The sequence below is a fragment of the Lycorma delicatula genome, chromosome 12 (assembly GCF_047948215.1).
Source record: "Lycorma delicatula isolate Av1 chromosome 12, ASM4794821v1, whole genome shotgun sequence".
Taxonomy (NCBI): domain Eukaryota; kingdom Metazoa; phylum Arthropoda; class Insecta; order Hemiptera; family Fulgoridae; genus Lycorma; species Lycorma delicatula.
Window position 1 is genome coordinate 63,638,575 of NC_134466.1, and position 13,997 is coordinate 63,652,571.

General features: G+C 30.0%; 1 protein-coding gene across 1 annotated transcript in view; it reads right to left on the minus strand.

Moving 5' to 3' along the window:
• Positions 1-13,997, minus strand: part of LOC142333298 (exostosin-3-like) — a 234,443-nt gene that overhangs the window by 42,779 nt on the left and 177,667 nt on the right. Inside the window, exons 7-10 of the mRNA XM_075380324.1 lie at positions 12,967-13,118; positions 8,893-9,265; positions 5,456-5,770; positions 198-310 (exon numbers count right to left, since the gene is read on the minus strand). Of these exons, the coding sequence (XP_075236439.1) occupies positions 198-310; positions 5,456-5,770; positions 8,893-9,265; positions 12,967-13,118 (953 nt within the window). The remainder of the gene's footprint in view (positions 1-197; positions 311-5,455; positions 5,771-8,892; positions 9,266-12,966; positions 13,119-13,997) is intronic.

Here is a 13,997-nt window from a genome sequence, read left to right on the forward strand (position 1 = left end):
ACTATTTTCTGTTTATATATACATGCTTTTCCTTACTTATCTATAAAATATGTTTTTAACAATCTACATGGCTACCTAGTTTTAGTTTTAAATAATTTTTTTTAGACAATCTTTGAGTACGCTTTTTTATTTCCAAACTATTTAAATAAGGTTTACATAATAAACTTTGTAATATAAAATATAACAAATCATATTACCAAAGATCCACATAATCCCCACTCATTATTGTCTAATTCAGGACCCATACAATTTGTCTCCAATAAAAACTCATCCGATGTTGACCATGTTAAATATCTTTCTATTTCATCCACTAAAAAAAAAGGAAAAAAGGTAACATTTAATCATTTAATTAAAAAGCACTTATTATAAAACACTCCTTATTAACCCATTTGTTCATATTGAGGGTGGACTGCCCTGAAAATCTTTTATAAATATGTACTGAGTATAAAATAAATACAAGATTACTACAGCCATCTTTGTTTAAAAATGTTAATGAATATTAAATTTTATCTATATACTAATAAATCTCTTGGGGAATTTTTGTCCATGCTAATCTCAGAATCTACCAAACTGATTTCAATGAAACTTGCATGCTCATAGCAGACACTAGGCAGAAAGTTTTCCACTTTCTTTGACATACATAAATATAATAAAAAGAACTGGAGTTATAACAAATTTTATTCACTTACTGTGATAGTGCGCTGCATTACTCGCTCCACCAATCTGCTGCCATCATTATACTGTACAGTTTCTTCAATGGTGGAGTTGATCAAAAAGGTCTATGGACTCACCGAGTCTATAAATTTGAATGACGATGGGTGGTTATATGAGCGTGTGATACTAGCAACCAGAAATGAACAAGTAAATGCCATAAATATATGCATGTTACAAGAATTTCTAGGAGACCGAAAAAATATACTACTCCATTAATTAAAAATTAATACTCCATTAATACAGTTTTGAGTGAAGAGGATGCAGTTCATTACCCAACTAAATTTTTTAATTCTTTAACAGTATCAGGATTACCAGCTCACACTTTAAGTAGGTGTTCCAATTATACTCATGAAAAATCTGAAGCGACTACAGTTATGTTATGAAACTTGATTGAAAGTTAACTCTCTAAAAAAACATATCATCAAAGTGATTATTTTTACCAGGCTGCGGCAAAGAAGAAACTGTATTTATCCCTAGAATACATTATACCCAATAACTTTCTGTTTTCAATTTAAGAGACTCCAATTTCCAATTAATATGTGTTTCTAAATGACCATCAATTAATCACAAGGTCAAACTTTACATACAGTGTCGTAGATTTAAAAGTTGCTTGCGTTTCTCAGGGGCAATTGTATGTGGCATGTTCTCGAGTAAGCAAGAACAGTGGGCTCTTTACTTGATGTGATAACGGAAGAACCAAAAATATAGTTTATAACAAGGCGCTGGTGTAAAATTGTATATAAAACCAATTTGCATTATTCTACAGAAATAACGATTTCATCTATCTTTCACTTTATATGAATCATGTTACTACATCTTTATAAATATCTCAAAATTATCAAATATTGATTTTTGTATCGAGGACACATGAATCATAAACCTCTTACTTCATACTTTGAATATTCATAAATAAAAAATATAATAAGAAGCATTTTACACGTACAATTACACTCGACAATTGCTACAACAATCACAGTTCACGTGAAAGCCTGCTTGTTAGGAAATAAAATATATTTAATTCACAGATATTTTTTTATACTGTACTAACATAAATTTTAACTGTATAAGTGCTATATTTTCTTTTTCTATTATTATTTTGTGATAACATAAAATTAAATAAGTTCATTTATTTTATACTTGTATAAACAAATTAAGAACTTGTAAAGCACAATTGAACTTAACGGGAGAACAAACATTCACAGAAAGCAATGGGAGCTGCCATTGTGTAGTTCACTCCCCTACTATTAACATTCCAGTCAAATATGTCTACTATGTCAATACATATAATCGTAATAAGGAAAATAACTTCCTTCCCGATATTCTGATAGGAGATAAAACTTAGGTGCATCATTATGACCCTGAAGAAAAATGGTAGGCATGAAATACCACAAAATTCAACCACAATCCTCTGCGAATAAACTTCCTTTGACAGTGTTCTCGGATTCCAAACACAAGTATGTGATCGACTATATGGAAAAGCTGGATCGACTATAAATTCTGTACAATACATAGTCATTAAAACACCTTAGGAGATATGTGTTTTATGTTTCACAATCTATGGAGCTGATAATTCTGCAACACAATTATATTTGGTCATATGCAATGTGTGCAACCACTTCTTGTAAAGCCAAAATCTGAACCTGTTTATCTACATACTCCATATTCACCATCATGACCCGAAGAATGCAGTGAGGTCATGGACAAAGGAAAGCCTGGCTAGTAATCTTCATTGATGGAATGAAAAATCTAGTTCACAATTGGGAGAAATATGTAGCTGTAAATAGTGCCTGCATGTAAAATATATGCTTTTGTGGCAAATAAAATGTTCTAGATTATATTTGTTTTATTTCATTATCTTTTTTTCATTTTTGAGTTATGCATATCATTTAAGCCACCCTTCATATTCAAAATAAAACTTTCAATTATAAATTTTTAGGCAAGTAAACAATAAATATTAATACTAATCAACAAATTAATGAATGATTCTTAATCTTAATTAATAAAGTAAGTACTGTTATAACATTAAAGCATCATTCCTCTTTCTTTTTCTGTTTCCTCCAAAACCATCATCACATATTACTTCAGAGAATGAAGTAATATGTGATGATGCTATGGATAATATGAATGAATGTAAACGAAGACTGTGTTGTACAGTTTCAGGTCGACCATTCCTGAGATGTGTGGTAAATTGAAACCCAACCACCAAAGAACACCACCGGTATCCATGATCTAGTAATCAAATCCATACAAAAGTTAACTTCCTTTACTAGGATTTGAACCTTAGAACTCTCAACTTAGAAATCAGCTGATTTGATATGATGTGTTCACCACTAGAGCAGCCTGGTAGGTTAAAACATTCTTCCTGGTCCAATAAACCATTCTACTGCCTAAAAGTAAATCGTTAAGCATTTTCATCATAATTAATATGATTTTGACAAAATGTAATAAATCTAAGTTTCTACAAAATAAGTAGACCATCAGATATGAATATAATTTATTCAGTTCTAGTCAAAATTTTCTATTAATGTATTATCTACCATATAATGGAAGGGAGATGGTAGAAGAAGGCTAAAACAGCTAGCCAACATGTGCAGTATATGAAGTCTGTTCAGAATATAACCAAACATTTTTAATTACACACCAATGGATACATTTAGTGACAAGCGGTTTGCAGCAATGTGTTCTGCATAACCTCTTCTGTATCCACATGTATGTAGATTGTTGATATCTCATTCAGTTTTTGTGTTATTGTTATTTGAGTACAACATGTTTAAGTGTTAGTAGCGATTTATGTAATGTGCGATATTTTGACGATTAAACTTTTATCTCAATGTCTTAGCCGAAACCGAGCTTTCGTCTCCCGTTATGATCCTTTGCATGAATGTTTCATCATCATCATCAGTTTGTTCAAGAAGTAACCAACAAACATTCACTTGATGTTCTTTCTGCTGTTCTCAAACGAGAACAAAATTTGCTGCAACTTGATGCATGTGTAATTTTTCACTAAAATATCATTGCATGAACCATCGAGATGATAACACTTCATCGAGATTCTTACTCTTCTGCAAGTTCTCTGACATTCAATCAGCGATTTGCACGCAACACATCATTGATTTTCTGAACGTAGGTGTATCAGTTAAAGTCAAAGGCCTTCTTGGTTAAATGCCATCTTCAATTGATGATCACTTTTAAATTGTGAAAACCATTCATAACAGTCCAATCGATCCAGACCATCATCTACGTAAACTTGTTACAAAAGTTGAAACGTCTCTGTGAAAGTTTTCCCAGTTTCACACAAAATTTTATGTTGCATCGTCGCTCCTGAAAATCACTCATCACAAAAATGCAGAACACAATTCTGCCAACTGCACTCAATTAAATTTCTCCATTGGCATGTAATTTAAAATGTTCAATTTTTCTGAACAGACCTAATAATTATAATATAAAAATATACATTGTTCAAGGAATACAAACACCAGCTATAGCATGTTATTACTGATGACAGCATATTAGTAATAATGATATTATTACTAAGAGATGGATGAAAGCAATAGCCTCCAGATCTTAAGTCTTCAACTGTCAGTCCTGATGTCCTCTACAAACTATAGCAAGAAGTGGACTACATCACACTGGTGTATGAAATATGACTCACGCAGCTCACACTGAATTTTACTGAACACAACATGAAATCTTAAAATGTTTATCCTTAATTTGCCCTTGTTTCATGTCTCCATCTTTTTTTTTCTAAATTGCAATAATTTAAAACTGCACCAGACTTTAAGAATGTAAGCTAAAGACAATGAATAAACTTTGCCAGTGAATTCTTGGCAAAACTCAAACCCATCTAGTAATGTTCAGTCATGTGATGCAAAATTTCAGGGAAAAGCTTGAATTACATAGCAGGTTATTATACATAATAATCCAAGAATGTAAACCACTTGAATAACATAATTTATTTACAGTAAATGATCAAAAATTATTTATGGACAAAAAGTATAAATAATTTTTTAGGCTATGAAATAAAAATTTAAATAATATCTATAAATGTTTTTGTTGTGGGAGATAATTCTCTTGGACCCTATTTATGAAATAGCGAGGTTTTATAAAAAGGTGTTTGTATCATTGTAAATAAAATATATGTATATATAAAATTATATTTTAATATTATTGCCTATTATTGTGAGGATATTTATATAGGTAAAACCAACAATCATTTAAAGCCAGATTTTATGAACATTTTAGGCTGCAGCACTTTCATAGATATTATATAGAAATTCCATTTACTTAAATAGAATCAGTATTGTATTTGGCTGACCACATGCATGTTACCTAATTGACTTCATATACCTTGCATATATGTTTGTATTTTAATCTATTATTTTTTAACTTTTTAATCTTTAATTTTAATATTTTTTTACGTTTAATATGTAATTATACAAAAGGTATTTTTTTAAGTACAACTGATGATGTGGGATTCTACAAAAGTACAACAAAATAAGGTAAGATATCTCTTAATTCTGTTCTTGGGTGGATCAAGTTGATTTACATTATATAATTATTAGTACACAGGTGACACGGGTTTTGAAAGGATTGATTTTTAAAAAATAAATATATATATACCAAAGACAAAAGTATAAAACAATTTACCAGGAAGAGTACAGAATTTATAGACAAATACAATAACAAATATATATATATATATATATATATATATATATATATATATAAAATAAATACATACAATTGAATTCAGTCACAAAATCTTCATCATCATCATCAGTTTCAATGCCAGGTTTAATAGTGACAGCATTACGTTTCCCTTGAAATGATATAAATACTTTTCTACGAGCGGGTAACATAGAAGCTGCTTCTTCCCAAACATCACCACCAGGTGCCCCAAGCACAGGTGGTACTATAATATCAAATCCTCTTCTAAAATTATTAAATAAAAATGTAGATTGGACAACAATAGCTCTTGAAGTTAATTCTGGTGATACAGGTACATATTTTAATGAAAGATCCTGCCTTGAGAAATAAAGTAGTAAATGATTTCTTCCTGCAATACAAAAAAAAAACATTTTAAATGAAGTGATAAATATATTCTTATCTAAAATATAACATATATTTGCAAGATATATTATCCTCAGAATGAGTTTTCATAACATAAAAGCAGTGACCAGATCAAAGCCTGGTGTAGACAAATTTAGAACACATAGACGAAATTAGAAATTCTAACTTTTTCATTATTACAATGTACTACCATTTCAAAAAAAAATTTCAAAAAATTACACTAAAACCTAAAAAAATATCCTTTTACAGTTCTCTTTATATTTTGACTTTAAGAAGTTAAAGTCAAATTTAAAAAGCTGACAACACAGTTGTAGAACTTTCCCGGAACACGGCGCCATGTTCCGACAAAGTCCTATACCTGTGGGATTTTGCAAAAAATCGTTTTTTGCAAATATTGTTATTTTTTAATTATTAATAAACAACGTTCCTAAGAAAAATATGACCTTCATTAAGCAAAATCTAGAGATATTGAGAATGACCTTGTTCTATAGCCTCACTCTCTTGACCTTTTAAGTTGAAAATTTAATAGCATCAATACATTATATGCAGAAGTAATCTGACCAAGTTTGGTCAAATTACTTATGAAAATCATAGCAATATTAACCTATACCTTATTATTTATAATTCAATACTGCTTAATCATAAAAAAAAATATTCTTCAATCAGAAGAATAAAAATTAAGCCATTTTTTGACAAAAACTTTTTGCCTTTAAACTATCAAAATTTTATTTTTTCATTAAATAATTAAAGATAAACCATATAAATCATTCCATCTGCAGTAGTAACAGTAATTAGCAGTATTAACAGTAATATTTAATATTCATTAAAAAAAAAGTATAATATGGACCTTCTCCTTTCATTGAAGTCAGTTGAAAAAAATTATCCTAAAAAAGGCTTCACTCAAATAAAGCTACTAAACAGAACTACTTATATAATAGATAGTACAAAGTTTGATAAAAAAATCACAAGAACTTTTGAAGTGCATGCGATATCTTGTGAATCTTTATTCTATATACTGATAATACTGTCAGTGATGTACATGTCAATTTTTCGCCAGCTGTAACATTCAGTTTGTGTTTGGTAAGCAAAAAAACAAGATGTACTTTATTGTGTTTGGTGATTTTTTGTGTGGCGAAAAGCACTGTGTAATCATCACTGAACAAATACATACTGACATAGCTGATGCCCCAGACTCGGTCAAATGCATCGTAACTGGAGATGAAATGTGGGTATAAGTGTAGGACATCGAGACAAAGGCTCAACTGTCTAAATGGAAGTTTTCTGAGGAGCCAAAACCAAAATAGGACTCAAGTTTGGTTAAATATGAAGAACCTTTTAACATTTCCTACAATAAAATAAAATTCTACAATAAAATTCTCCACATGAATTCCTTACTACAAGGACGTAGAGTCAACAAGGAGTTCTACCTATTAGTTTTACACAATCTGCATGAACCAACTTTGGAGGTGAGGTGACCCAAACTTTGGAGGGACAACTAGTGGATTTTGCACGACACCGTGTAACACTTTACTTATCGAACAGTTCTTGGTAAGATATAACACTGTTGTGATGCCACAACCACCCAATTTTCCAGCCCTCCCTGTGTTGTTTTCTTATTTCCCAAAATTAAAAGGTCAACACTTTCAACACTAGATGAGAACGGTAAAATTCAAGCTGAGTTCAAGATGATAAAGAAAGAGCATTTTCACCAGTGTTTTTTAAACTGGAAGTTAAGTTGACATAAATGTATAAAACAGGGGACTACTTTGAAGGGAAAAGCATAAATTGAAGAAAGAACAAATACTTTTGGAGAAAATAAAAAATTCTTGTTACTTTTTGATTAAAACTCATAAACATTTAAAAAAAAAACAATGCCATTACACTTCCACTGTTACTGAAAAAAATTAACAAATTAATTTAAAATTTAATGATCAAAAACATCTAAAAATATTTCAAGGATGAATTTTTAAATAACAGTAATTAAACAGAAATACAATTTAACAGAACATTTTAAAAATTCAACAGAATTTTTTTGTTTCTTTACAATTATTTAAACTTAAATTTTTCAATTAACATTTTCTAAATTTCTATGTTATTAATAATATTATACTTTATTAATTAAACTAATTTTATTCAACTTCACATAACTGCATCACTATTATTTCACACAATTGATATTTTAAAAAAATTTAATACAGGCTATACTAGTAACTTCTTTCTTTTACAGAAAGTACGATATTACTTTCAGTAACATGGTGTGAGCAGGAGGTGGAAATGAATCTTCTTTATGTTTTTAGGTATAAATAATATGAACAAAACCATTCAGTTGAATTATGGTTTAAACACGTTAAATATGTATGTTTAAAAACATTCATATATATATATATAGATATATGCACACACTTATAGGCTTATTTATAAAATTTTGTGGCTTGAAAATCTCCAAAAGTAGTAGTTCAATTTCTAGGTATGCTGTACTAGTTAGTGTATGTAAAGTTGGGCATGGACATCTAAAAATTTGATGAAGATTAGTTAAGTAATTTTTGATTTAAGTTCAATTTAAGGTCAAAAAACATTTGAGGTTATGTTGATTGTGTTTTTCATACGACCTAACGCAGTGAGTAGTGGTGAGCGAGTTGAAACTTAATGCTTGTATGTTGGGTCTAGTGGTTAATTGAACTTATGTAATGTATTGTACTCTGAAAAATCAGTGCGTTTCTTACTGTTAAATTGAACAGCATCAGAAACAAAAATTGTTCTTCTGGCACAGTATTGCGCAGTTTTTTTTTCATTAATCTTATATTTTGTGAAGCTGCACTGACCAAGGTTTCGCCACAATTTTCTTTGATTACTCAGTGTGTAAAAATATTGGAGTAATTCCTTTTTCAATCATTAGATTAGCACACTTATCAAATGTTGATTAGAGCTATACAATGTAAAGTTATAGACTACCTGAATAAATATTTATTTATAAATTTGCCAATTGACAAACCTCAATTTTCGAAAAAATTTATTGGTAATAATTTAATCAGAGCCAACTTTTATCAATTCAACTATACTAATTTAATTTACTAATTTTTAGCAAGAAATTATTATTTAAAAACTTACCATCACCACCCCAATACGGTAATTTCTTAAGATGACTTAAATTAACTGAGCCTTCACCTTCACCAATAAGTACAATATAAATACATGCTTCTTTAGGATTAGATGTATAATGAGGATTATAACCGACAGTCTGCAATATACCAGTACGTAGAAATGAAGAAATTGGTAACATATCATCATATTCATACAAATAAACTGGTAATCCAGATGTTAATGCACATCTTGAGTGATCAAAGCACGATGATAGACGACATGGCGATGATTTAGTTAGCGGTGGAACATTGTATGATGGTGGTGAAGAGGCAAATATTGCTAAAGGCGGTGAAAGATCAGGTGTATTCCGTTGTATTGCTTCTCTATATGCCATTTGAGCCTGTAAATAAATAAGAAATTTAAAAAAAAAATACTTTTTCATAAAAAGAAAGAAATGCAATTTTTATTAGTTTCCTCCTTCCTTTTTTATATTATATAATTTCAGCATAAGTATTAGGTTTTAATTGTGAAACAAGACTGAAGATGGTCTAAGGACAAAAAGGGATTTCTCCATTGGTGAATTCTGTTTTTTATTAATCTAACAAAAAATTAATTTATTAATATTGATACCCAATAAAATAAAAAGAGTATTATGTTGAGATAATTTTGAAAATTTTGAAATATGTTAACATACATGATTATTCCATTAGTTTATAATCAACCAAGTCTTTTTCACAAATCTAAATGAGGGATTGCAATAAATAGAAAATGTTAAAAAACACATATTTTACAATATTTATGCCCCCTAAAAAAAATTTAAAACATGCTTTTAGAAAATGGATTACCCAGTAAAGACAAATAAAACATAATTTTCTTTACAACAAAGTAATATATATAAAAAGTAGTCTATTTTCACAACCACAATGTAAAGCATGGGTCACGTACTCACTTCTATTTTGCACCTTAACCTTTTTAGTTCATCCAAAGAGATTTACTAGACATTGTATACTGAAGCTATCATTTCCATTTTGCATCAAATCCTTTGTCAAATTTAAAGAATTTATCAAATACAAATCGCAGCAGAAAATTGAAAAATAAGCAATATATATAAACAAATATTACATGCATTTCTAAAAATATGATGAAATCTTTAAATATAATAGAATTCTGAAGAAAAATAACTTTTTTTTGTTCACTCATTTGACTGGTCTCCAAGCAATTTGGCAGCTCTCCAAGATTCCTTATTTAGCGCTAGTTGTTTCATTTTAGTATACTCCTACATCCTACATCCCTAACATTTTGTTTTACATATTCCAAACATTGCCTGCCTGCACAATTTTTCCCATCTACCTGTCCCTCCAATATTAAAGCGACTAGTCTAGGATGCCTTAATATGTGGTCTATAAGTTTGTCTCTTCTTTTAACTATACTTTTCCAACTGCTTCTTTCTTCATCACTTTGCCGCAACACCTTTTCATTTGTCACTTTATCCACCCATCTGATTTTTAACGTTTTCCTATAGCACCACATTTCAGAAACTTCTAATATTTTCTTCTCAGGTACTCTGATCATTCATGTTTCACTTCCATGTACAGCTACACTCCAAACATATACTTTCAAAAATGTTTTCCCGACATTTAAGTTAATTTTTAACACAAGCAAATTACATTTCTGACTGAAAGCTCATTTCGCCTGTGCTATTCGGCATTTTATATCGCTCCTGCTTTGTCTAAAGCAGGAGAACCTGCAGGGTTCTCCTGCTTTAGTAATTCTACTTCCCAAATAACAAAACTCTTCTACCTCCATAATTTTTTCTTCCTATTTTTATACTCAGTGGTCCATCTACATTAATTCCACTACAATTCATTATGTTCTTGTTTATTTTCATGTGATAGTTCTTGTGTAGGACTTCATGCCATTCATTGTTGCTTCTAAATCATTTTTACTCTCAGCTAAAATTACTATATCATTAGCAAATAGTAGCATCTTTATCTTTTCACCTCGCACTGATACTCCAGATCTAAATTGTTCTTTAACATCATTAACTGCTAGTTTTACGTAAAGATTGAATGGCAGGATCTAGCAATTATTGGAGAAACATCTGCAAATCTTCTTTTGATATACTTTGAGTCACTCTACGATAGATGTCTATAACATCATGAAGAAGATACTCTTTCAATGATAACTTTAATTTTAAAAATAAGAAATAATCGCAGTGAGACAAATCTGGAGTAGATTGTTGAGACTAATACTAATTTTTTCATTTCAAAAATTCCTGGAGAAATATATCCAGGAATTATGTGAATTTACGAACTGTCATTAAAATGAAATCAATCACTTGATGCCCTTAATTTGAACCCAACAAATTTTTTTTCAATAAGTGTTTCAGAGTTCTTATAGAAATGTCCATTGACGGTGTAATATGGACAACAAGGATAATTAAAATTGAAAATACTGAAGGAGTCAAACTGTAGGTAATACAAATTATGCTTTTTTTCTATTTCTGCTGTGTACTAGTAATTAATAGTACAATTGCTTCCAAAGGTTTATCCCTTAGTGAAGTATTTTTTCCTTTACTGTCTTAGAAAACATAATCATTGTTTTTATGTTTGACTTCTAAAGACAAATTTTACGACCAAAGATTTTAAGACAAATTATTCTGGTGACATCCATTTAGCACTGATGTTTAGTATAAAATTATACTGAAAATACAAAGTTTCATCTTCCATCACGATCAAATTCAAATAGTTTTATTTCTAAGAATTTTTATTTCATAGATAATATCTGTAAAACGTATAGTCATCTTTGATCATCTTATAATGAATATTGCACAAACTGGAAAAAAAACAGTCTTTTTGCATAAATTTTATTTTTTAAACTAAGATTTGTCAATTGTCTTTCTGTTAACAACAAAATCAGTTGTAATCATTTTAATAGTCGCACAAGAATCCTCTTAAACTCATATTTTTAGTTTTGTACCTTGTTCCTTGTTACAAACAGAAGTTGGATGTCATCATCTTCTAAAAAAAGATAAAGACATCCACATGAGAAGATGAAGAGGATTTAAGTTTTCCTTAATCTTCTAAAAACTTAAAATTCACGAACAATATCTTATATACTGGGATATTCAACATCATTCATTTCTTAAATTTTTTTTCTATCGATCCATCATATTTTTGTAATTTATCATTGAAAGAACAAGTGGTATGAACCCTAAAATTACATCCAGTATACAAATAGCTGGACTCAGTCTTTCCCTTTTTTGTCACACATTACATAGAAATACCTCTTCCTATTGAGAAAATTGTTGACCCTAGAAGGGTGTTTGCAGTATCAGCTATTACTTTTTGTACGCATTCATTCGTATTTTGGACAATACATGAATTCATCATAAAAAAAAATAACTCAAAATATTTTATAGAAGAATTTAGCCAAACCTAATGACTGTTTCTGAGGAGAAACTCATTTTGATAGGTATGCAATGTTTTGATGGACAAATAATATTCTGCTGATGTGATGCAATTACCCTCCATGCTCAAAAGAAATAAAAAAAACTGATACGTGGGCATATATACAAAAATCGAGTTCATCCACTCTAGTGTACAATAGATTATCATTTTCATCAGTGAAGTCAGCTTCAAAAGTGAATTGTTCTTCATTATTTTCCAAAAAAATGTTTCATGTATTCATGTAATTGTTTAAGATACATTTAATATAAGATAATGAGAAAAAAAACTATAATAAAAATAAGACAAACTACTCACAACAAACCAAGCATGAAAACATAAATAAGACAACTTAAACATAACTAAATAAACAAATACGTTAGAATTTACTAAGGATAAAAAAATTAAAATTAAAATAAAAGCTATTGTAAAACAATAAAAAATTTCCCTGTTAGTTTCTAAACTACTTTACTATCAAGCAATGTGATCAAGATGGTAAAAAAAAGTGGAGTATTACAAAAAGCCACTTAGCAAAGCTGATTAGTTGCACTGCTAGTGATCAACAGGTTCCAATGTGACTAAATTAATGATTGCCAGTTCTAGGGTTAAGAGAAATAGTTGAAACCAAATAAAAAAAAGGTATAAATTAAGATACCTGTTCAACTGATAGTTTTAATCTATCCAATTCAGTCTGTTGATGTAGAAGATCTAATTTCAGTTGATCTATTTTATGAGCATAAGCAGCTACTTCTGCTTGTAATCGTTGCCTTTTATTCTCTAAATCTCTCAACTCACTGCTTACTGAACCTGTAAAAAAAGATTCAATTTATATATTTGTAGATTTAATTTGGTAAGCATATAGTTTAATTAATAAAAAAGAAAAATTATAATTTTTTTACAGACCATTATAATAATAGATAGTCTAAAAAGTATTGAGCCTTTTGTACATGTATTTCCATGCCTTTTCCAGCATTAGCATATGCTGGAAAAAATTGAGGAAGACCAGCATGTAAGCTGTCATGACAATGATAAGGACCTAAATATCTAACACCAAACAGCATTAAACCATTCTGAGAAAGCTGGATAAAAAAAGAAGCTCGACATTTGGGTGCCGCATGATTTGACTCCGAAAAATTTATTCTATTGAATTTCTTTCTGCATATCTCTACTGAAACTTAACAAAATCAAGGTGTTTCTGAAGCAGTTGATCACAAGTGATGAAAAGTGGATAACCTTCAACAAAAATGTGCAAAAAAGATCATGGTCTAAGTGAGGAGAAGGTTCACAGTATGTGGAAAAGCCACAATGATGCCCAGGTAGGTTATGCTGTGCATTTGGTGGAATTGGAAGGGTATCATGCATCACCAGCTGCTGCCTCCAGGCAAAACAATAGACTCAAACCTGTACTGTCAACAATTAGGGCAACTGCAACTGGTCAATAGAAAGGGTTTCGTATAGCATGCTGACAATACCAGACCACTTACATCTCTAACAACCCGTCAGAGATCGAGAGAACTTGAGTGGGAGGTTTTAATGTAACCATCATGTAGCCTGGACCTGGACCTAGCACCATCAGACTATCATTTTTTCAGTCTCTGCAGAACTCCCAGAATGGTATTACATTAGTTTCAAAAGAGGTCTGTAAAAACTATGTGTCATAATTTTTTAACCGGAAACCACAGTAGT